Source organism: Chelmon rostratus, chromosome 13, assembly GCF_017976325.1.
Source record: "Chelmon rostratus isolate fCheRos1 chromosome 13, fCheRos1.pri, whole genome shotgun sequence".
Lineage (NCBI taxonomy): Eukaryota > Metazoa > Chordata > Actinopteri > Chaetodontiformes > Chaetodontidae > Chelmon > Chelmon rostratus.
Window position 1 is genome coordinate 15,517,479 of NC_055670.1, and position 25,881 is coordinate 15,543,359.

The 25,881-nt window shown below is 42.5% G+C and overlaps 2 protein-coding genes across 2 annotated transcripts in view; one reads left to right on the forward strand and one right to left on the reverse strand.

Moving 5' to 3' along the window:
- Positions 1-796: 796 nt before the first annotated feature.
- LOC121616094 (myc box-dependent-interacting protein 1) lies at positions 797-14,175 on the reverse strand. Its single transcript, XM_041950722.1, has 19 exons — positions 14,089-14,175; positions 13,137-13,217; positions 12,772-12,826; positions 12,507-12,601; positions 11,877-11,972; positions 11,407-11,517; positions 11,225-11,317; positions 10,742-10,827; positions 10,507-10,582; positions 10,154-10,206; positions 8,636-8,680; positions 7,435-7,504; positions 6,959-7,081; positions 4,846-4,866; positions 2,107-2,496; positions 1,498-1,551; positions 1,231-1,311; positions 1,018-1,119; positions 797-898 (listed from the first exon to the last, which is right to left on the reverse strand). Exons 1-19 carry the CDS (start codon positions 14,173-14,175, stop codon positions 797-799), a joined length of 1,821 nt encoding a protein of 606 aa, XP_041806656.1.
- Positions 14,176-16,406: 2,231 nt separating this feature from the next.
- Positions 16,407-25,881, forward strand: part of tmem198a (transmembrane protein 198a) — a 30,218-nt gene continuing 20,743 nt past the window's right edge. The window contains exon 1 of the mRNA XM_041951334.1: positions 16,407-16,525. The gene's annotated coding sequence lies outside the window, so the exon portion shown is untranslated. The remainder of the gene's footprint in view (positions 16,526-25,881) is intronic.

The following is a 25,881-nucleotide window of genomic DNA, read 5'->3' on the forward strand; positions in this document are numbered from 1 at the left end:
GCTTGAGAAGTTGGAAATCTGCCTCAGCAACATTAGTGAGGTGCTAAATTCAAGGCCAGTTGTTGATGAGTTCTCTAATTTTCTTTATTGTATTTAAAATCCTTACTGATTATGTGTTGCTTGGCTGGTAGACATCTGCACCTTGTGTGTTCAAAGGTCTTTTTGCAATTTGACTGGGGTAAAGTTGCCATCTTTTCGGCATTACCCCCCTCCATTGTTAAGAAACAGCTTTTAGGGCTTAATATACATGTGTGCAAGGGACACTCTGCTACACTTGGCATTGTCTGGCATGATTTCACACTGTTCTCAATCTCTCAGTATCAGATGAACAAAAGCATGCCTCAATAGACAGTTTCTTCGTTATGGTGGTGGACTATGACTTGGAGAGTTAATGATGAGACGTGACTAGGTATAAAAATTAGAACGCAATTGCAGCGGCAGCCATTGCAGAGGCACCCATCCCTGCATGCATCCTGTATGATGTGAATTCTCTAATCAAGTCCTCTGGTGCGGAGAAGCGACAATAATTCAGCAAAGAGTGGGACCTGTGAAATGGCTACATCTGCAATTTGTAAATGTTGGCAGAAATCCAAAGAAATGCCAAGATCCACTTTTAGCACAGTGTAGCAGACCTAAGAAATGCATGATTTCCACCAGGGCTGTGACAGCTCTGCTTCTATGGCCAAAGTCCTAGGAAAGATACAGTATCAGGGCAAACAGGGAGAAGGAAGGATTGAGGCAAGAGGAAGAGAGAGACATAAAGAAAGAAGCTGGAATGACGTCCTGTCCTCCTCTTTCACAGCCTTTGGGTGAAGTTTTCAGGAAATACCCCTTTAGCGGCATTTTCTTTGTTCTGCTGCCAGTCGTCCTGCTTCATTCCCATCAGCCAGCCATCATCCTACACACACAGGCATGGAAATGAAGACATATTCACCTCACCACAGTATGTGACTCTGTGTGTGTGTGTGTGTGTTTGTGTGTGTGTGTGTGTGTGTGTGTGTGTGTGTGTGTGTGCACCTGTTCTTCAGGGTTGTCAAAGGGGATTACTAGCACCACGTCGCCAGCCTTCATCTCCAGCTCATCTGTGTCGTTGGCGGCATAGTCATGCATCACTTGGACCTGTGTCACATAAATACTAACATCAATAATCTCCACTTATATATGATGCAGTTGTTAAGTAGATGTTCACCATTACTGACATTCATTCTTTCATTCTGAATTGTGTTTTACCTTGAACAGGAAGCCAGGTGGCATTTCTGCAGGCTCTGATGCTTCTTCTGTTGGTTCTGGTGCTTCTGCAGCTACAGGTGTCTAGAAACAAAGAGGAACCACTTACTGACATTTTGAACATACAGAAAAACTAAAACCCTAAAAGTCTTATTGTGTAAAAACACGACATAAAAATGCCAGCAGATATTATTTAATATCTGTGAAAAAAAAGCACATTCTAACACTTTCCATGTTATTGCATGTTACAGTCGCTCCTCTTGCACTCACCTTCTCAGTCGCTTCTTCTTCCACTGTTGCTGCAGCAGCTGCTGCAGACTCACCCTGAGAGCAGAGAGACATAGAAGAATAACAGAGAGAGGTTAGAGAGTGAGACAGATGCAGATAAGGAGGGGGAAAGAATGAAAGGAAGAAGAACAGACAGAGCAGACACAGACAGACAAAAAGACAAGCCGCACAGCCTGAACACCAAAGTTATGGCTAATACAAACATGTATGTTGACTAGACAGTTAAGCCTGGTCACTAATGCACAGTTGCCATAAAGGTAAAGCTTTTGCACAGCATACTATGTGCGTGGACTTGTGATTAGCAGTGACTTGGATTAATTGTGTGAAGCAGATGTCTATACTCTTTCCCTGAGCAATTCAATTCCAGCTTTCCCTCTGTGTCACAGTTGATGCATCCATGCTGCTGGTCCAGATGCATCCTAAATCTTTTCATCTCAAGAGCTCTCATCCTTCCACCTTTCGCTCACAATGTATCTCTCTATCATCTGTCTCTTTCCAGTACCTGATGCTCAAACCTCCTCCCCAAAAAACAATGCATCCGCCATTTTCGTCCAGATGCATTTCTCCATATTTTTTTCTCTCCTTGGTTACCTGACCCTCTTCATCATCCAACGCAGCGGAAGCTTGCGCAGCTTCTTCCTCAGCGGCCTCAGCCGGAGCCTCAGCTGCAGGTGTTTCATCCTCCGTGGCAGGTACCTCTGTGACCGGCTGGCTGCCATCATCATCCCAGGCCTCCTGGGCTTCGGCCATGGGGTCGGACCGAACCCGCTGGCTCTCATCAACCCCCCCTCCCTCCTCAGCCGAAGCCACAGAGTCATAGCGAACTGGTTTGGTTCCGTCATCCCCCCAGCCCTCGGTGGCGGCTGCTATGGGGTCATAGCGGACAGGCTGCGAACCGTCATCCCCCCAGGCATCTGCAGCTGCAGTCACTGGGTCATAGTGCACATGGGTGTCCTCTTCCTGGGCACCACTGTCCTCAGGCTGAGGGGCAAGGTCAAGTTTCAAGGAATCAGAGGTCATAAGAGATACTTCACCTAATGAGGGTCGTAAATCAAATGATTGAGGAAATTTTAAGGGACAGGTATAAGGGATATTCAAGGGCAGATTGAATGGTTCAACATTCCAGTGGGAGAAGATGCTTAGGAATAAGCAGTAAAGTAAGGAACAAAGTAAAGCGTTTTTGATGGACAAGGGATTAGGAAACTGATAGAGATATCAAAGCAGCACTAAAGGGGTGCAGGGATTTATTATAAGCCCATTAACTAAAAATGATATTTGCTAGACTTTAAGATGACCATATTCCATCATACCATATTATTAGCCATGCAAGTGGCATGACTCTACGGGTGGCAATGCCTGGCAGCCAGACACTTTGGTCCAGACTGAAATATCTTAATCACTACTGGATGGATTGGCATGAAATTTGGTACAGACCTTGATGGTGCCCTGAGGATGACTCCTGAGGATTTTATGAATCATCTGACTTTCCTCTATTTCCATCATCTTGTCAAAATTTTACTGTGGTTTATGACTGAACACCTGCTTTTCCATCAGCCTAAACTGTAGTTTGTGTTTAATGCTAATTTGAATTAGCATTAGCAAATGTTTCCATGCTAACAGGCTAAACCAAGACAGTGAACATGGCAAACATCTGCTAATCATTAGAATGCTAGCATTGTCATTGTAAGCATGTGAGCATGGTGTTAGCATTTCACTCAAAGCATCCCTGTGCCATAGTTCAGTTTTACAGCCATTTGAAAATGGTTGGCGATGATGTGAAACATTGCCTGATTAGTAAAAGGGCTAAAACCTGCAAAGCCATGAGAATGGCCTTTTAAGGGATTTGGCGAGTCAGAATAAAGCATTATTTAGGTTAAACTTATTATCATATTTAAAGTAAAATTGTGCAGTTCTGCAACGTATGAGCAGAGACAGGGCCATAAAAGATGCCATGGACATCAATGTGAGGAGTTCAGCAGCAGATGTCAGCAAGATATCATCATCACCATCAACATCATCATCATCATTAGTCCCAAGAAGATTGATGTAGAAGTAGAAACCTTACAGAGAAGGTCCAGATTAAATTAAAAGACAGATGAAGATAAGGAAAGGTGGCAGCAGAAGGAATAAAAACACAAAAACTGTCAGCCTTTTCCCATCAGAAAATAGATGTTGGATCTTCTTTGTGTCGTTTGCAAGAATGGTTTATATTCCCACGGCTATGTTCAGATGGAGAAAGAGGAAGGAAGCTTTGTAAGAGCAGAAGTGTCGTTCCTTTCTGAGCTACCACTGCTTTGCCTCAAGCGTTAATACAGCAGAACTGTATAATTGTTGAGACACAGCTCTCTTACAGTGATAGGGATGCACAAAAGGGTCAGTTAATGGTCAGAATGCCAAGTTGCAAGCAAGCCCTTGTGAAGCTGCCAACCAGATCTCACTAGTTCACCATTCTCGTTTCTATGAAGCAATCCACGAAAAACTTGAGCAACTTCAACTTTCAGAACAAAACTGTTCCCTGTGTGCCACATGGAGCATGTAGCGAGCATGTACAGGCTACATGTCAGCGCAGCATGTGGACATACAGGGAGACGAGGGGGAAACACAAAGAAAGGAGGTTAATTCAGTTACAAATTGTTTCACACAGAAGGGATTTTAAATTTAAATGTGCAGTTAAATTTATGCTGTAAGAGTGTGTACATTTGTTGCCTTTTATGGGTGGCAGTGGTGTATTACAATCAGTCCTTTGCAGGTTTTGGGTCTGCAGTATGCTTTATATCATCAATACACTCCTGCACACAGTGTACTGCAGAAGACAGAGACATGGCTCTGAAGAGAGGCTTGCACATCAGACATATATAACAGTGTAAAGTGTCAATTTGAAACTGAATTGACCCACACTCATTGCCAAGTCCTATTTGTGCTGTACAACAATCTCTTCAGTGTTTAGTGTTATCACATCAAGCACTGCAGACACAAAGACAACGCACAAACAGATCTGGGACAAACAAATGAAAGAGATCCATTTACGGAAAAGCTTGTTCATTTACAGAGATGGTCATTATAGAAGTTCCTGCTGCCCAGAAAGCCCAGCGTGTGTCGTGCAGGACATTCAAGCATACTTTGACCCAGTGTAGTGCACTCACACTGCGGTGGGTGTGCAGCATAATCATGAGAGCGAGGCTTCTATAATGGCTGCATAAGTAGTGAATGTAAACAATGACAAAAGAACAACACAAATACAAATATGTTGATGAGGATGATGATCCTAATGATAGTTATATATTTCAGGAAACTGAACCAAATGCATTAAGATGAGGATGATCTGCTTACCCATGAGTCCCAGTTTGCAGGCTGTGGAAAACAGAGGAAGCAACAGAATGAGAAGAGAAAACCCAACTGTTCACAAAGCTCTTGCTTTATGCCCGTTGCATTCAGTAAGAAGTATTTCCAGTGCAGGTCCCATGCTCTAAACCTACAAGCCCATAGCAGTAGATCTTCAGCAGAAACAAGAGTACAGGCAGTAATAAGTGAAGTCTGAAGTAGTGGCAGGTGCTGTCATATATTTATTATACTTGTCAGACATCCACAGAGCAAGTGCAATGTAGGGCAAAGGTGCACAAAGGTAATTTAATCTTGCATCAGTCTCAAAAGCTGATTTCATTCATTTTTATTCATTCATTATTCAGAGTATCTTGACACAAATTACTCTGCAATGAGGCAAATGAGAGCTGTTGTCAGACATATTAAACAAACAAACAAGAAAAAGTCAACCCACCTATGCTAAAGGAAACATCCCAGGGCTCAAAATGCTGGCAAATATGTGACAGGGCTGCACTGAATTATTCGTTCTGATAACAGGAGTCATTAGCATTCATTTGGAGCTGTTTTTCCTACCTAACCAATAGTTTTATGTCTCCACAAATTCCTATTTTGTACTGGCCAGGTACATTAAGGTAATCTGAGCTAAAAAAAAAACAATTTATTGAATCACACAGTAAATGTTCATGCCATAAAACCATGCCAATAGGCTAAAAGAGGGGGAAATAGCTACAGTTTGAGCAGCAGAGTGGGGAGTTTATTCTCAGGTTTGTCCCTGTGAGTGCACCGTTTCTCATTATTGACTTGATCCATGGTTCGAGTTTTATGTGGTTGTGTGGTTTGGTTTCTTGGTTTAGACTCAAAGCCTGTTAACACTTCATAATACAATGTAGTTTTCAAGCCCTCTAATCAACAGACAAGTGAAATTTATACAGTCTACCACCTGAAGTTTTGAAACTGCATTATGTGTATATGTTTTGGATTTAAATATTACTAATCCTTACTAATGAAACTGTGTTTATGTTGTGTTGTAATAATGTGGATTGTCTCGTAACTCGTAATTTACAATGACAACAGATCTAAACAAATATTTTCCCCCACATGTTCTGCCATGATGGGTCCAGTTTGCCTGTCTTTGGTGCCTACAGTATCAGCTGGGTCAAGGTTTACAGAAGGCTACATGCCATTCATTCGTCAGGTATTGGAGTGCCTGACCTGGATCAAACAGCAGCTGAATGCATTTTGAATGAGTGAAATAACATGAGGTGTACTTATTTTATCTCAACTTCCAAGTCGTGTGAGCAGCTTCTGGGTTACTCAGCTGTAGGCTCAGATAATGTAAGTACATGTCACGTCATCCCAGCATCAAAGCTACATTCTGCCGTACAGTTCTGAAGAGAAAGAAGTAAGAGCGGAGCAGGGCTTCAGTCTACAGTTCATGCCATGAGTGATCTGTGGATAGTGCCGAAGCAGGAAGAAGTGGACACTAAAAGCAAGTTTCTACAGATCATCATGCCATCATCCACCTCTCGTTTGGTAAATTGGAAAGAAGCAGAGCAGGTAACACCTCAAACTATGCCAAGCTTACCAAGTGATTTCATTTTGTATCCAGACTTATCAAGCTTGTTTCAATACATTTAAAGTCAAACAACTACACTGGCAACTGGAAATGTCCTGCACTGCAAACTGATGGCAAAGTTCTCCTGGACTTAAATATCAAGAAATTCACTTAAACCCTTTCTGGATAAAATATAAAATCTCTTGTGAAGCTTGACATTTCTTGCAGCGGAGGGTCTCTATGATCTATACGTTCATGCCATGAAATCATCCACCTGTGTGACCGTGGAGGTTGCTGCACTGAAAGAGTCCAGGTCCATGTCCAATAGGTTGCTCACTGCAGGACTGTCAAACTGATAACAACAGGAATAGGAGGGCTCATTGGCTAACTGGGCGCAACAGAGAAAGCAAGGAACAGGAATAGAATAGAATACAGAAGAATAGAGCAGAATAGGAGAAGTAGGAGGAAAGCAGGCCAGAGGAAGGAAGACTTAAAGGCTCTGACCTGTGCAGGAGAGCGGAAGGTTAAAGGGCTGTGGCTGTTTGTCGACAACAGCTGCTCACTAACCTCTGTTGGAGAAGTGACGCTGATATCAGGAGCAGCTGCAGCATCAAACAGGTTGATGATGTTCTCTGTCTTCAGCTCCTTAGACGGGGTCACCTTGGGTGGGGGAGGCACTGCTGGCTTTAGCTAGGACAGAGAAAGAAATACAGCGTTGAACTTGCAATTCCAGATTCTGTTTTTGTACAGTTTTGTCTGAATTTTTGAAACTGAATCTGTATGTATTTCTTAAAGTATAAAAGTTCATGACTATTTAATGACCTGCCATGATACTGGGTTGTGTTAATAGATGACTGACTTGCAGGAAAAGCAGAACTGCTTATATTAATCCCAGCTCCAGCATTAAATGCAGCTATCACTGGTGCCATTAGTCACACCAGCGTGGAGACATAATTCAATGACACAACTCTGATGCCTCTGAACCAAGAGACAGTTTCAGTGTGTGTGTGTGTGGGTGCGTGTGTGTGTGAGGGTGTGGTTACCTTGGATGGAGATTTGGGGATTGGTGGTGGTCCTCCTGGCCTGAGACTGTGGTTAGATGCTTCTTTTCCACTGAGTGAATGAGACAGAGAGATATGGAGGACGAAAAAGAGGATACGGACAAATTACAGAGAAAGCGACAAAGATCGGAAACAATGCGTGAGAAAAGGTCTAGCAAAGGTTAAAAAGAGCGGCTAAAAGCTAACACAAGCTACAAGGCATGCTCTAAAGGGGTCCAAGCGGAAGTTGTCGTTGCAAGAGTTTTCATGCAAGAAAAGTGAGCCTCCCTTCCCTCCATTCCTCTTCTCTTCCTCCCTTCATCCCATGCAAGCAGGCTTTATCTGTGCCTCCAGTAAGTCCTCACAAGCCAGCAGTGACAGAGGCATTCAAGAGCAGCCAAAGATCTGCGGATATTTCAATGGTCGGAAAACCTGTAACTTATTGCTGGACCAGGCAATTTTGTAGGGGCAGATGTTCCATGCTTACTGTGTGCCTGCAGTTCAGCAGCTTGAAATATGTGTAACTTTGTTTGGAAAAAGCAGCATCGAAGCAATCAACTGATTGATAAGGTCATGCCCTTAGATTACGACGTTCAGTGCAAATGCAAAGCAACTGTAGAAAAACTCTACAAATTACATAAAAAAGGGGAGTAACAGGGGGCTTAATAGAGCCCAGCAACTAATTTATCCCCTGTGGCCCCCTAATAGATTCATCCTGCTGTGTACATCAGCCAGTGGGATATCCAATAGGATACTAAAGGGACAACAAGTGTTAAAAGGTCTAACATTGGTGAATAAAGGAGGAATAATGTGAAGCAGATCTGAAAATATACTCCCTGCCTCAAGGTGAAAATTGTCATATTCTAGGCAAACACTTTGATTTATCACTTAATGTTCTCAGCCTCGGTTGGTGGGAGATGAGATACTGCATACCTTGTGATTTGGGTTCTAGTGTTAGGTAACAGTCTTGCCTGGCGCAGCATTAAACATACAGGTTTGCTCATCTCTTATATATCTGCAGCTCTGGGCGCTCAACTCTCTGATCAGTGTGTCTATGAATTCACTTGCACAACCAAGCACTAAATCTCCCTCAGATCTCCCAAGGCTGCAGACTGACTGACAGACAGATAGCTGGACAGACAGGTCAGTTGGACAGACAGACAAGAGTTGTGTCACCATGGTTACCACAAATGCTGCCGGTTACCTCCTATTTGTTCCTGATGATGAGGCGTCGCTTTTACCTGTCTTTCTGTAAGGGGGGGTTCAGGGGTGGCTCCAGGTTAATGCGTGCCTTTTTGTTTGTCTATTCCTTCAGCTTACAGTGTTTTTGATTTGTAGTTTTAATCCACAAGTGTCACATTTTCCAGACTTAAAAGGAATAGCGAGATCAAATTAAGTAAGAAAAACAATAAAATGGATATTTTAGCCTCTCCAACATTTATCCTCGAAGAATACGTCAGAAACAGAGCACAACACAGCAACTTATTCAACAGCAAATATATTGCATATTGTAGCCAGTGAGTGATTTTTATATGGGGGGTGGCCTCATGATTAGGCTAACCCTAACCCCATTTTGCTACACAAATGGTTTGGTCTGGGGGTGTAGCCCAGATAGCACTGAATGATCATAGATACATATGATAGGAATATTATGGGAATAATACAGACACAGTGTGTCTCTATGATCCTCTCCTACACAGACGACATGATGCTACTCTAGTAAATAGGCTGCAACATAGTGTAAAATTGAGCATTTATGATTCAGAAAATATCACAGATCCATGTTGAAAAAGACAGAAGGGTGGGGCTGAGAGAAAAAGGCGCGATTACAAATCTGTCAGCTACTTCAGCACCACAGACAGCGCCGTGCTGTAGTGTAGCGTAGTGCTGATACTTCAGAACCAGGGTCGGGCACAAATTTCAGTGAGATAAAGGATCAAAGATCAGACAGACTACACTAAAATATTCAACTAAACAGCCCCTCTGCCCCTGCACTCTCTCTGCCACTAGGGGATGGAGAGGGGGGGTGGCAAGTTAAGAAGGGGGATGCATTCTGATTATGTTCCTTACAAGGGGACTGCATCCCCCTTCGTCCCTCCTCAAATAGTTTACTGATTGTACCTAAAAACAAATGGAGTAAAAAATTTTGCTTTTGTGATGGTTAAATCCATTTAACCTCACCACTGAATTCAATGATACTTTCACTTCTGATGCGGCACACTACATTCACCAATGTGCTCTCAAGATGTCGAGATATTTGCAAACATTTCTGAAAAGACTTATTTTTGTCCAAGTCTGAGAAGAGATAGACGTATAAGTATTTTCTAAGCAGGTTAAGATGACCAACCACAGTGACTCATCAGTGAGTCTCAGCAGGGTTTTCAGGTAGATTATGGGATTTTTTTGTAATTGTTAAAACCTGAGGTTACTGGACTTTTACCTGAGTGGGAAAATAAACACAATATAAAAGCCAAACTATTACACAATTTCTCAGTATTTTTAAGTCTGAACAGCATCGCTGTCAGCTATTGGCTATTAAAGATGCTGATATGCTGATTAGATATCTTGACATTTAATTCCATGCAGAATCAAAATCGTTGATATTGAAAGAATATTAAATTATACTTAACTATAATATAAGATACACAAGCTATTAAAAGGCATTCTGCAGTAAAAAGTCTTGCTATGATACAGTTTACATGATGGATCACTGCTCACTAACCTTGTATCTGTTCCCTCCAGTTTCTCCAAGACGTTATACAAATCCTGATCCAACTGCAGAGCGGGACAGACGGATGTTAGATACTAAGGCAGCAATACAGGAAATAATCTCACTACAGCCAGTTAAAACCCAATGTTTGACTTTTACAACAGGAAAAAAAACAATAAGAAAAGAGCTGTAAGAGGCTTTACATTGGGTCACACTCATTACATTGAGTTGAAGGGCAGCAAGACATTGCAGATGTTGTCAAAACTGGCCTTTTCCATCAACTGTTATCTGATACACTGCGTCAATTTGTTTTGTCTGGCTTTATCTAAATTCAGCATTAATGATGCTCTATACAAAGGTCTCACCCGGCTTATTTCCTTGTGGAACTTCTCCTCAAAACCAGCCAAACTCTGGAAGGTGCTGACGTAAAACCCAACACGACTACAAAGGGCAGAAAAGAGAGAGAGAGAGAGAGTATTGACCGCACTACTGGCTTGACTTAATTTAATATCCTGTCAGGGTAAATGTAGCACAGATGTAAGTGAAAAGTAATTATGGCATCCATCAACAGGAAAATCGGTTTCACACACACATACACACCTGTTCCAGAGTGAAGGTAACTCCTCTTGCAAGTCAATATTAATCTCCTCAAACACCTTCTGGGCTCTTTCTAACTCTTCCTCAGCCTGAAACACACACACACACACACACACACACACACAAACACACACACAGAATGTGTTGGCATGATGAATTAGAGCATGTTCGTGAGTCTGTGTTTGATGTTATGCTGATAAATCGCATGCTGTACGTGTGTGTGTGTGACATCCCCTGCAACTTAATGATTACTCTTCAGCATAGTTTGGCTGCAGTCGCTGTGCTGATCTCATCTTCATTTTGCCTTCATTAGATATTTGACAGTAGCGAGTGACAGAAAACAGAAAAAGACAGCAATGCCATGCAGCAACGTTCAAACTGAGGGCCTCCTTGTTCCATCTCATGTGTCTTTGACCGCTGGGCACCCCTTATCACCCTTTCATGGTCAACAGACATTGTAGGAAGAGCAGTAAGATTATCGTGTACCTGGCTCCTGGACAGACTGCTCTGGGCAACATTGTGGGCAGACAAGATACCCTGAGCCCAGCCTGGAGTGGCCCTCTCCAACAAGGAGGAAGGCTGGAAGAGAGAGAGAGAGACAGGGAAGCCATATAATGCTGTTAAATGTAATACATGTTTACACAACACATGTTTTGTCCTTGTTTTACCTTGGTAATTTTAATGCCCCCATCCTTTTTCTTGGCCTTGTGTGTGGTGGCATAGTTGTGCCTGGCGCTGTCGTAATCGACCAGCTTCCTGTCCCTCTTAGCTATACGTGCCTGGGCAAGAGAAAAGAGGAGGTGAAGTATTTGTGTCATTCAGTGTCTCCACCTGCATCCAATTACTCAGTTTTCATCTTTCAAATATGAACTTGTTTTTGTTAGCTTCCAGCAAAGCAACAGCTAACAAACTTGTTGTAAACATCAGATTTTATTACAGTTTTTGCATCTTCTATCTTTTCAGCGGTTATTTTTGTATTAAATGTTTATAATCAAATGCAACTGTAATGCAAATAAAGCAGTGTATGACACAATGTAACACATGATGTGGAGGAAAGCCTGGGTCGCACTCCATGAACACTAGATGCCAGTGATTATTGGTCGTGGTTGCTAGAGGTCTCTATGACCACACAACTGACCTTGATATCAGGAAACTGGCCCAGGTAAGTATCCATGGAGATGAGAGCATGATCAACCAACTTCTGGTGGTAGTCAGTCCACAGCACATCACAATCCTGCAGCATGGACGCACATAACAGGACCAATATCAGAGATTAAAAAAGACTAACTGCTCGCAACGCTTGTTTCATTGCCAGTATGCTTCCTGGATGTAGTTCTCCCTCTCTTTTGTATAAATTTTAGTAGCTCTGTTGCTACATATATGGAGTGTGGTCTTGTATGTAAATTAAGAATAACCTGAAACCCTTGTAACTGAACAGTATTTCCTTGCAGCCAGCAAGCTCATTTCGAGAGTTATGAAGTCGGGGGACAATTCAATGAGCTCCTCAACATTTCTCACAAGAGATGCTAACATGTAATTTTGTCAAGAGGACAGCAAAAGAGCCAAGGAACACAATCACACACAGCTGTGCATACTGTAAATAGCTGCTGCAGAAGCTAATCAGGAGCCAAACACCCACAAACACACACACTCAATCAACTACTATACAACATAATAAATTGTTTTGGACTTTAATACGGAAACCAGCTTGTCCTCACACTTTCATCACACATTCATTTTAAACACAATAATGAGAAGCGTTTCTGACCTCCACGATGGAATCCACTTCGTTCTTGCCGTACCAGTCCGGCTCATACATGTCAGCCAAACACGCCTGCACGTTCCTGGAGGACTCGTGCATGGCTGAGGACAAACACACACACACGTTTGTGGAATATCATTTGCAGATTAAGATGCGTGTCGGTATGTGCATGATTGTGTGTCTACACGTGTGTCTTGGCACATGCAAGGAGTGTGCGAGTGTGTTTGTGTGTACAGCAGTTTGAATCTGCACGGGCTTGTGTGTGTGATACCTTTAACTGCCTCCAGGTATGCCCTTAGGTCCCTTTGCAGTTTGCTGCCTTCAGTCTGGGGGTGAAATGTAAAACACAAGGCTCAGAACACAAAACAGTGTGAGGAGACACGTACAGAAATGCTACGAGCTTGCTGAGCCAGTGGATACAGTATGTCACTGTCAGAACATGCCAGCCTGTTTGAGCGAATGCAAAATTCAGTTTATACAGTATCTGCAGAATGTACAGAAAAGACTACAAACCTGGTGAGCAACATCTCATTATAAGATGTAATCTAATTTAATAATTGGTCAAAAGAATCATTGATTTCTGGGAAAATTAGACTCCGCCATACATCATAGCACCATACACCGGACTGTACTCACATATTGTTTGTTGAAGTTGATCACTCCCTCTTCAAAAGCAACATCTTTGGTCTCGTCGGCTTTGCCAAGCTTCTGAAGAACCTGTCAGCCGAACAAATGATAACACTATTGATTATACCAAGGATCAGCTTAGCAATCGATCCTGCTCAAGACAGAAGCCATCGTCCATAAAGTCCACTGTTCACATGATCATTCACCCATTGATCTCTCACTTTCTTCTAAGTTTAACACAATTGCTTTGCATTCATGGTGCTGTTTAGTCTTCTGATCAGTGAATAAATAAGAGATAAGCCACATGATATAATACATAAATCCATGTTTGCTTGCTACATATTATTTCCATATGAGCTCATGTGCATGCTGTCAATACAGTGACATTCACACATATTTAACACACCCCATCACTTTTCTCTCTGCCTGGCTCTCTCAAGAAATACAGTACATGATGCATTATGGTAGACAAATAGCGCCCCCTGTCATTTATTCAGTACACAACACGCAGGTGCATGAACGCACGGACTAGGCCTCATATCTACCACCTTTATACACTGCAGCATGAGTAATAATTATAAACACAGTGCCAGTAAAAGGCAAGAGACTGTTTCTTCAGTCACTATTTTCGTGACAAACACTCACTAAGACGCTCGGGTATTGATTTAAAATGTCAGAAACACGTCAGTCATAGGTTAAACTATGACAGATGGAATCATGAGGCCTACAGTATTTCTCACTGCAGCACGAACGTGCCCGCGGTATGACAGTGACTGCAGGAAAGATGCATTTGAAGTGTTCATCCCCATCTCCAAACACAGCATCCCTGCCCCGACTGTTATGATGTCGTGATGCGACACTGCGCCTCGCTGGTGGATGCGGCAGCGGCACTGCTGCTTCGCGGCTCGCAGGCCTGGATGAGCATTCCGCACACATCCACGCGTTAGTGAGCATCTTTTACCTTCTCTTGGGCTCTCGTTAGCTTTTTCTGAACGTTGCTGGCCACTTTCCCTGCAGTCAGCCCCTTCCCCAAATTCAACTCAGCCATCTTGTAGCGTAGATCAGTCTTTGGATGCGGGGAGGAAGGAAATAAAAGCAAGAACGATCGGCTAGACCGCTACGGCGACCGTTGAGGCAAATGCATCAATGTCCAGTGGAGAAATAATGCCGATAAACGTAACTGTGCGATGTTGTGATGTATCTTTAGAAGGATGTGCGTGCAGAAAAGCTAAGCTGTATTCTCAAATACTGAGCTGCTGTGTGCGCGTCCGTGACAGAGGAGGATGCTGTCAGAGATGCTCTTAAAGGCGCAGATGCTGCTGCGCGTCCACGCAGGACAGCAGCATACAATCTAGGAGACTATAAATCAGCTGGCAGAGTTAAAATACGAAAACAATGTGGTGTTTTGGAATAAAAATTTACACCATCTTTAAAAAATACTCTTTGTTGATGGTTGTGATCTCATTTATTTTGCCTTGAAAATTGGCTTCGGACTCCAATAAAATGTTAAGAAACAGCCGGGCATACTTATATTAACGCTTCAAAGACCCTTCTGTCTCACTCTCATATTATATCGTTACGTAACGTGTGAAGTGACATGAAAACCTGGTCACCAATGAAGCAGCCAAGTGACTCGAGGAATAAACGCTTATAGAGAACAGTAACCTTTTAAAAATTAAATGTGGTCATGTTTTTCTGTAAATCCCAAATTAACAGATATGTGACAGCAATCCATGAAAACGAGGCATCAGTTGTAAAATGTTTTCCAAGATGGAGTGGGCGAGTGGCTCTTATTCCCTGTCAGTGTGTCTATTGGGATACACTGAACTGTATTTGCCTTTATAGGCTACAAACCTATTTGTTTTTTTAATCTCGCTTTAAAATGTGTTACCGTTGCACACATCGATAGAAGGAGCTAATGTGCTCTCCAGGAGAGGGCGCTATTGGCCCACATGGTATCCACGCACAAACTGCAGCTCATCTGCAGAGCTCTGAATAAATTCTTCCACTTTTTTTTTAATTTAATTTGGCTGCTTTTGCAAATGTCTGAGTGTCTGCAGATGTATAGAGGGGTCTGAAAGCATCGCACAGCTAAGACTGCTCTAAGCAGTCATTATGAGTTATTAGCTATCATTGGAGTCATAACTGATCATGACTGCAAGTTGGCTATATTTGCTAAATTCACATCTTCTGGTGTGTAACAACCCAAACAACGCTCTTTAAATGAATCTGCTTCGTTCTTTACAATAAGAAATAAATCTACAGCTGTGTATTGACACAGGTGGCTGCTGCAGGCTGAGAGCTCTCCAAGGTCCTGAACTAACAGTGGGTTGGTGCTGAGGGGAAGTAACACGCAGCAGCACGAAAAGCAGCTCTCAAAAGACAAGGCAGCCACTTATGTTTTGTTTTTTTCCCCCTGCCATTACACTGCACATAATTATATCTCTGTTGCATAATGTTGTATGAGAGCGTGCTTACCAGAAAGCCCGTCGCATGTGAGGAGCAAAATGGTTTAGTGTGCGGAGGGTGCGTTTCAGTGCGGGGTGATTATACAGTTTTCAGTCATAATCTCCCAAACCAAAAACCAAGAAACTCCTTCAAATGTAGAAAATGTCAATTAAGTTGTTTTGTACACACCGCTTTTTAAAACTATCATTTCTCAAATATAATTTGAATAGATTCTGAAGACGACAGCTTTTCTTTGTAAATCTCACACATCTTTGCATCCTTACCTCCCTCTCGCTTTCTTCGTCCTCTCTTCCTCACTTTCTCCCTCTCCTCCTCCCCCTCCCTCCCCTCTCCCCTCCTGTCTCCCCGTCTCTTTATCCCCGACAACAACAACATTTGGCCACGAGTCACCAAGCCCATTCGTTCCCATACATCCACATGAATAGCTCCTCTCCACCCCCCTCTCGCGCTGCGGGAATGGTTTAACCCGTTATATCCACTGTGCGCGAGACAGAGAGCACAAAGGGAGCGCAGATACTGGTCGCTCAAGGCGGATATAATGAGGTAGCATGATGTAAACATGGAATAAAAACCGCAAGAGAAGCGTTTCCATTTCCCGTCGCTCCGCTCCACCATTATCGGTGTTCAATATTACATGAGGTGCTGGCTAACAACGGCGCGTCTGTCTGGACACCGAAAGGCGGGCAGCAAGTGAGAAATTGAAGCCAAGAGTAGCGGAGGAGAGGAGAGAGGAGTTGAGCTTTGTTTCATCCTCGGTTTTTTTTCTGGAGTTGCTCACTGATTTTGGACCGAACCCGGTTCACCTAGATCACCATGTTGGGTTTTACAAGCTGACCAAGAAGACAAGTGGAGGTTCTCTTCTTTTGACCTGTTTTCTTTCCTCTTTTGGATGACGAAGGAAGAACGGGCTGATATGTTGCATTTCTGAGGTGAGTGAGTTTTCTTTGTTCAGATGAAATTAGTTGTGTTAGCATAGCGCACAAATTAGTTGTGCTAGCATAGCGCACACATTGTTGAATTGTCTGCCCACGCGCCACAAGACAGGAGGAAAAGTGTACCGTTTTGTCCTGTTATCTCCACCCAAGAGCCCAAATTTCCTCATGTTAAAATGGTTACCAAAAGCTAATTACGCTACCCACAGCCGTGTGCCCACCACTGTGATTGCCTCTGAAAATGAGACCCACGGAGGGCTGCCTCGGCTCCGCTATTGTTTTCCCTCTATTGTTTTCAAACCGTTGCTTTAACGGAACATTCGGTGCTCGAGCACGAGGCACGAGCGCTCGGAGAGCTCTCAGCGGTCGCGTATCAGTGGCAGCGAGATGAATCCTTCATGATGTGTGTGGGAATTAAAAATGTAAGGGACTAAACTCTGAATTTGATACCCGTGTGCATAATTGGTTTGGACAGCGTGTGAACACTGGGAGGCAAATTGATTCGCAGTCTGCGGAAAGTCACGTGAATCCATACCCCATCCACATCCATCCATCAAACAACGCATCTGCGTTTGAAGCCCTTCGGAGTTTATCCAAAAACATAGCACTGTGACAGAAAGAGGGGAATTTCTTTCTCTCGTTGGGTTTCTCTCCACCTCCTCTCGTCTTCGGGGCACAGTAATAGCACATGAAACATCTTCATAATTAGTGGTTTGCCCGTGCAAAGAAGTAATTAGAGGCAGCAAGCACGCTGAGCTCAGTGTGCAGGCACTTTACTTTTATTTCCTTTGTTAAACATGCAAATGTTGTCTTTGTACCACATGCTTCTTCAGCTCTGAAAATGGCATAGCCTGAACTTGTGTGTTTTCTCTCTCCCCCTTCTGCAGCTTAAGATAACATTATTCATAAAAGCATCAAAACGAAGACATTCAACATAAAAAGAGTGCAGTTAGCTGCTTCGTTCCTGTTTTTTTTTTCTGGTACTGCTTATGTGTTTGGGACTGTATGAGCGCATGTGTGCGCAGCTGTGCGTGTGCTGCAAGCAGGAGACACACAAACCAACAACAGAAAAGACTTGCTGATGATTACATGCTGTACATACCTACTTTGATGTTACAGGCAAGGACGAGAAATATAACAAGACTGGGAGATGCAAACAACAAGTATGATTGCACTGTTATTTAGCTGTTATGAGCTCCAGATGTGATTTAGAATTACAGATTATGATGAACACATCGGCCATCTCAAGGCATGAAAAATGACCAGGCACAGCCTATTAGAGAAAGTAAAATTACGTCCCCGAGCTGGAGCTCCCTTGTGATGTAATGATGGATTTGAAGGTTGTGTGGTATTTGAAAAGAGGATGCAGAGAAAAAGACGGCTTGGGTGGACGTGTTAAGAAACCATGCATGCAGCTAGTTACTCACAGTGTGCTTTTGTTCAGCCGTGTGATGCATTGAGGAGTGCACTGGTGTCAACCCACAGAGGTCCTTACTTTGTAGTGCAATTAAATCTTTCAATAAGACTCTCCTTCAGGTTGTGATTCATTGCCTGGGCTGAACTTTGAAACTGTGGTCTTGGTGTTGTGAAATGAACAGCAATTAATGAACCCACATTTGAACCGTTCAGCAAATATCAGAGCCCTTTATCATGTTGGGGGGGTTTTTACCATCATTTATCAGAAACATAGGTGAGCATATTGTTTCTCACTCATTCAACCCAGCGTGCATCAGGCCTTTTACAGTGTTGTTGGTGATCACCGAACAGGCCACAGTTACAGGAGGCACTGAGCAAAATAAAAGTGTAACTTTCATTTCCGATGATGTCCAAATGGTCCAGCCTGCAATTTTCCAGTCAGAGCCCAATTCCTCTGATATACCAAATGGTATGAACACTGTGGTTACTCTGGTTGACAGGTGCTATTCTCGTGCACAGTGCTCTACTGATTCATCAATGTTTGAACAATGACAGCTCTTTATATCACATTTAAATCTCAGTGACAGGTAATGACTGGTTTTGTCAGTGGTTTGGAGAGGCGAAGTGAACAGACAGTGAGGGGATGGAAATATGACAACATGCCATGCACTGGGATTCAATCCCACACCTTTAAAACATATATTTAAGATGTTTGAATGAGGCCCCTGTATGGTGCTTTGATGATAGTTATATAACTATAACCAAGAGCCAAGCAGTCCTCAGACTTAGGACTTCGGCCAAAGAGACAGGCTCAGAGTTGATGGGAAGTCTGGCCAGAAGTCAAAAATTCTGTCTTCTTATGGCATCGTAATTTCCTCCAAAAGTGTGGAAACTCTCCTGAGAGTGAGGATTTGAATAACCTTAAGAACAATAGCTTTGTTTTCTATCTGTACCTTTCCAAAATATCATTCAGCTTGAAGAGGAACTTTTGGAACCTTGCAGGTATTGTTTCAAATAATTGCATCTATCTTTTATTTTATTCAGGATGAAGGTAGATTAAAGAAAGAATGCTTTCATAGATCTCAGAGTTGAGGCGAAGGTGGGTGTCAGAGAGACTTTCATTCATACAATTCATACAATTCATGGATTGCCGGTGTTGCTACGCACCGACTGTGCAGTGCTTTGACGACGTGTTATGTAAGTGCAGTGAACATAAGCTCAAAAGAGTCAGACTCAAGCCACAGCACAAAACGTCTACAGGGGCTTCTCTGTCTGACAGAGCTATTCTGCAACAGGCCTCGCTGTTTTTGGTATATATTAAAGAGAAAGATGGGTTGGAGGTGAAAGAGGGCGGACAAAGAAAGATTGAGGAAGGACTGTGAGTAAAAATGGGGAGTTATTAGAGCCATGAATATTAAGAGTGGAGTGAAAAGAGAGAGCGGGGAGGGAGGGAAATGTAGAGGGGCAGGGTTATGATTTATGAAAAGTGGGGAAAGTGAGGGAGGAGAAAGAGACGAGGGCAAAGGAAAAAGGCAGAAGAGGGGCGAGAAAGGGTGAAGTCGATTCTAATCCCCTTAATACACACCAGTGCTGTCCTTCCCACCGGCGCATTCGCATTCACATACACACACACACACGCACCCACACCGCACACGCCCTGGTTCACAGTACTGGTCAGATAGATTGCTGTTTGTTGTGCAGCTCACCAACAGGCCCTCTGGACATACATTTAATGATTTGCTCTCTCTATGTGCTGAATGTATGGCGGTCAGGACACCATCAGTGTAATGAGGACAGCGTCAGTTTCAACCAGATCTGACTCGCAGCATGTAAGAGCCCTTTGGCAAGGTGGTGTGTGTGTTTGCGTGTGTGTGTGTGTGCTGTATATTGGCTTGTATTTGACACAGTCTCTCCATACCGTGTAAGCAGACACATCTGCTGCATCTGTCGGCATGTATGTAGTAGATGCCAACAATATTTGAAAATGTGTAGGTATGTGTGTTAATATGAGCTTTGTGTGTTGCCTACTAAGACATGGTTCATCCTCATGAGACTTATGGCTAATATTTTACCTAAAGTGGAGATCTCAAAGATTTTAGTCCAGTTTTGCTCGGTGACACCTGTCGTTACTGGTGTTAACAGCAAATGTAGTTTAATACTGCATGTCACACAATGTTGGGGGCAGCAAAACAAACTATTGTTGCATTAATAAAGAAGTCAGGCAATAACTGGCCTTTTGCCATCATTCTGTGAGCAACCATGATCTGATTTTAAGCTGCGCACAGCATGAGTCTGCAGACAGCAGGGCTCAGTGAAAGGAGTTTGTTACCTCGCTGAGAAGTTGGAGGTTTGCAGCCTGTCGCCTGCAGCTCCTCATCTAACAGCTCGCTGTGGCTGCTCCTTCCTGTTCCATTACTCCCTGCAATGTTTCAAACCAATCTGCTGTCAAGAAATGCTGAAAATGACTGTTGTCTTGTTTTGTGGAAACATTTTGATGGATGATAGGAGTAAGTGCGCTGACAAACACACTGCGTTTCCTGCGTTTGCTTCATAATAAAAGTCCAGTCATGTTTCATGCTTTTAATGTGAAGTTGCAGCAGTATGAAATGCTTGGTTTGCATTAGCAATAACTAAATACAGCATTTTCTCCATGAGTGTCGAGACAGACACCCAGTTCATAATACTGCAAATATATAAATATTGCAATACTTTCATCAGTGGGCCTTAGGTACAGTCACCATTGTGTTACCTCAGTTGGTGATAGCTATTGACTTAACAGACATTTATGTAAATGAAAATCGTTAAGATTATAACTTTAAATATGGTCAAGAAATCGATAAGTTCATTGGAGATTCCCCAGTGTAATACATACTAATAGTGTGTATGTAGATGTGTGTGCCAGAACAGGCAAATATCAGATAAATAGAGCAAATTGAGGAAACAGAGCAACAACTGAATGTAGTTATTCAGGACAGGTCTACAGAGAGACTGAGCTGTGAGCAACATGGGTATTAGAAACAGTGAAAGACAGAAGGCATAGATTTATACAGAGAAACTGCTTATTTGTGTGTGTGCGTGTGTGTGTGCATTCCTGTATGAGTCACAGAAGAAATGTTCCTGAACCAAGTCCATATATTTGCTCAAGTCTTGCACATAATTGGAATTCTTCGGTATATGTACTTCACTTGAATCTTGAATATAATTTAGAGTCAAATATTGTCCTTTTTGCTCCAGTGCTCCAGTTAAGAGCTGTGGTTACTAGCGCTTTGTAGATTGTGATGTTAAGAACCTGTAATAATAATCATGGAGATTATACCATACATAAAACTACCCAAGCGTGTATCAAGTTTTTAAAATGAGCTCCACCTTGACTAGATACAGCATTGAAATGCTGTTTATACATTAATGTATAAATCATAATGATCCAGTGATATAGAAGAAAATACTACTGACAGTGGCCATTCCTACTCGAGTCATTCTTTTACCTTCATGAACGTGAGCAGGTTTTGCTGGTAATGCTTCTGCCAGTTTTTGTGATTGCAATTAATCATTTATTGTGTAATTGCACAATGTTTTTTTCACCACCAGTGTTTGCACCATTACTAGCAGTTACACCTCCAGAGGAAAAAGCAAGAAGAAAGTGTTGGCTTCCTTTTTTCTTTCGCTGCTCACTGAAAGCAGATACAACATAATCAAGCAGCGTGAAAATGTGTCATGGAATACGTAGGAAATGGAGGCATAATGGTTTTGAAAGAAAGGGAAAATCTGTTGCTGCTTTATTCATCTGTGTCAAATCGATTAACCTCAGTTACTTAAATGCAAAGGAGTGTATACATAAATGCCTGTAACAAGACATTATCTTAAACTTCCTCCATTCGTGCATTTTAAGACTTCGTTTTGATGTGCAGTCATAAAGTTCTGTGCAGTCACTCTCAGCTCGTGGGGCACACTCAGAAAGAGACAAATGCATCCATGTGGGATTGAAGACAAATTTACCTCTGTGGCTCCAAGCAGGTCTGGTGTTCAGCAAGAGAGAAAGGGAGAAAAAGAGCAAAGTGGTTGAAAGCAGCTGTGAGATAAATGATGCTGGAAAGAGAGACAGTGAAAGACAGAGAATGAGCTGTAATCTGATGAAAGCCTCTTTACTCCCCTGTCACCTCACCTTCAGGCCACAAGCAATGACCAAGGCTTAGAGGGGGATCAATGCTGAGGCCACCAACACACAGGCATGCACACGCACACACGCACACACACACACACTTCAGGTCACACACATCTGAAGCTAAACCTGAGATCACTGCACTCCAAAGCATGTCCTGTTCACCTCCATACTTTCTTTATGAGTAGTTTGCTAAATGGATGGATTGATTGAGGGAACGATCGGCTCGAGATGAGGATGTTATGTCTAGAGTAGTCTCTGGACATACTTTTCTATCTCTCTCTGTTTAGTCTTTGTGTTTTTGTATGTGTGTGTGTGGGCGGGTGTGTGAGGGGTCTGTGGGTCAGTCAGACATCTCTATAGACTCGTAGCTCAAAGGGAGCGAGGGAGAGTGTGAGGAGAAAGTTAACAGCTCCCATACAAATCAGCCTCATGCATTTAAACCTAATGACCCGGGCAGCCAAATGACCCAGACCAAGGCTGTTTCTCTGTGAGCATCCTTTAGTTTTATTTAACAGATACAGAAAAGACAAATGAAATGCATGCATGCATGATGGAGGGGCAGAGAACTTAAGGAGCTTATCTGGATACAGATAAGGAAATGATGGAGTCTCTAAGCATTGAGGGGCATATAAACTGTTTAAGTTTTCACTAAACTTGTTTTTGTTAAAAGCTCAAGCTTTTGCTCAAAGCATTTAGCATTGACATGGCCTTGAATTCATGTCTACTAGATAACACAGGTATGGAAAACTGTGCTATTAGCATTTCTTGTGTTTGCTTATTGGCCAATGTCAATGATTTATTCAGCAAAGCTGGCTCTGTTCAGAATATATTCTGTTTATATTTATGTGACGTCTTTACTTGCACGTCACATTTTGTCTGTTTATGAAAACATTGAGAGTGTTAGATGTGATGATTGGAATTCAGAAAGAAGGAAATAGGCAGAAAGGAAAGTCATTTTGAAACAGGGAGTAACAAGGCAATCAGGAGAAGAAAGACAAAGACTGCTCGAGCTTGTGCAACAGAATTACAGGAAGATTAGGACACTGTGTGAAGAATGATTTGCGACTTTGCTAGGTATAAAACATCAACATCTAATATCTGTAAAAACTATTCACTTTCACTGTTTCTGCAGTACTTGTATTTGCTGTATAAGCAGATTTTATACAGTAGCGGGTACAGTAGTTTCAGCTAAGCAGTCCATTAATTAAAGATGAAATAGTGGAAGCATTTCCAATGGAAAACAAGGCCATCTATGCCTTTCTGGTTACTATGCCAACTGACCAGGGAGCTGTTCAGTGTAACTGCACAGTCTGACTCGAAAGAGGCAGAAAGAGGTCTGCAACAAACTGTCTTCATGATCAATGAATTTGTCAGGGAGTGAATTCATCATTTAGTCTGTCAAATGGCAGAAAATAGTGACTAATCAGAAGTTCCCAAAGCCTAAGCCAATATGCAGTTCTCACTGATATAAATCAAGGAAAACTAGCAAATTCTCACGGTTGAGAAGATGGAGATGGTCGGATTTTTTCCTCCTTAAACAATGATTCACTTTCTAGTCTTCAAAGCTTAGGTGAGCTTAGTAAGCACTTTAAATGCACACACGTTGGTAACCATTGTAGGAAATGGTGCTAAATGGTAAAAATGCTTTACATCATTGCATTACTGTTATACCTATCATACCTTATCACTGAAGAACATCACCCTGTGCGTAACAAAGGTCGCCGTATGCACATGCACTGTTCTTTTCTCAAAACCCTGCACTTATAGTGCTACACTTTGTCAAATCACTGCCAAGATCGTCATTGGAATAAAGACCACTCTCCTCTTGGATAACATTGTGGAACTGAGATATTTTTACATTACATCTCAATGGCGTAACAGTAATTGCGCTGTGAATTAATCCGTCAGTGTCTTTGTTCTACAGCAGACTGCAGAAGAACAGATGCTAGATAGGACTGTTTTGCTACATTTCTTTGATGTCAGATCTGTCTCGAATCTTAAGAAGATTCAAACTCTCCAAGTCTCGTTCTGCTTTCCCGACAACACCCTCCTCTGACAACACACACACACACACATACACACACACGCGCACACACAGTAGTAGTCTCCCCAGTGACAGATGGGCTAGATGGAAACAGTCATCCTGTTAGTAACCATGACATCAGCAACACTGTTACTCACTGTCACATGCAAACTCTCTCTCTAAACTGGAAACAGAACAGAGGAGCGAAGGTGCCGACAGATAGTAGCCACGACAAGACCGATCCCTGTCTCTTTGTGCAGGATCAAGATCCTAAATCTTACTGGGATGTGAGTCTGCACCTGTCAGTGAGCACAGAAGAACGAGCCCACGAACCGTCAGACAGATAGGCAGGATTAAAAGGCAAACCGACAGCAAGGAAGTCTGATATATGTCCAAAGAATTATACAAATGGTGAGTCAGACAATGCAAAGGCTGTTAACCTGGAAAGGTAATTCCACTTTATGGACAGCACATCAGCTACCCAGAAACACTGACTCTCTGCATCCCTATGTTAATAACAGCTGTTCTGGTTTAGCTATGTTACATTCATTAGCAACGTTCAGTGCTGATGTAGAAAGTAGCTGGAAGTTTCTACAGCATGTAGAGGTGTTTCATGTGCATACATTATTCTAGTTTTCGTAGTATTTTGATGTTATAATTGCGCTACGTGAAAAGCTGGAGGTCTTACGGATCAACCTGGTGGGAACAGGGAGAAGGCCTGATATGCCAGTAATAGCTTTAGTGGTATTAACCAGGTTTACCTCTGAAACATTTTACCTTAGACTGACAAGGCTAAGTCCTCCATCCTGCTGAACTGTAGCCCAGTGAACTACCCCTCCACAAAGGTTTCATTGCATTGTAAGCAATACAAGTCGTCTGATACAAGAATTTTGACCTTAGTTACAACCATAATCTAATATTCGGTACATTTAAAAATCAATATCACCACTTCGAACTGGAATTAGGAGAGACGATCGGCCATTTAAACCCTCTTACAGTAATATGCAGTGTGTGTGTATATATATATATATATATATACACACACTCACACACACACATACTATATTTATGTATATACACACATATATGTGTGTGTGTGTGTCTTCTTCTATACAGCATAGAGAAAACGTATTTTCCACACGTTCTCGTGCTGTATATTTCAAAGAAATTCAATGGCAGCATCACTTTTCAGAAACAAGCTGTCCAGTTACTCTGGAAAATCCATGGAACATGCTGTCAAGAGTTTAAAGGGGACTATTTCCTCAGTAGAGAGTAGTTCCAGTGAGCAAGCTCTGTTTATTATCCGGAGTAATGACACCAAGGTTTCTGGAAAGGCACACCATTGTTGACAGTTCAATTCACAGTCATAGTATTGGAGCCTTGGCAGAAATCTCAGAGAGAAATATCTCAAGCCTTGGACAAATGAAACCAAAACCAATCTGTGTGCCTAGATGTCCCTAGAACTTTTGGTTGTACTTGTATTGGAGCTTGGTACGAATCACAGTCGGGGTTTTTAACTTTCACAAAACAACAAGTTAGAGAAAACCAGTCTGCTCCACAGTCGTAACAATGAAATGTGCCCTTCCCCTGAGTGAACCATACCTTAGCCTCCAGGGCTTTGACTTACTCTCACTTCAGTTGTATTGTTATGTTTCCTTGGCCAGGACCTAAAAATGGCCCGAGGTTCGGTTTTGTTGAGGATGACACCTCGCAAATGGTGCAAAGACAGGAAGCCGACCTCAGGCAGCCAGG

Excerpts from the sequence above, each read along its gene's own strand:
- LOC121616094 (XM_041950722.1), bottom strand. The coding sequence starts at position 14,175 with ATGGCTGAGTTGAATTTGGGGAAGGGGCTGACTGCAGGGAAAGTGGCC. Across the intron at positions 1,120-1,230 it reads CACCTGGCTTCCTGTTCAAG|GTCCAAGTGATGCATGACTA; the intron begins GTAAAACACAAT and ends TATGTGACACAG. Across the intron at positions 899-1,017 it reads TTGACAACCCTGAAGAACAG|GATGATGGCTGGCTGATGGG; the intron begins GTGCACACACAC and ends CTGTGTGTGTAG.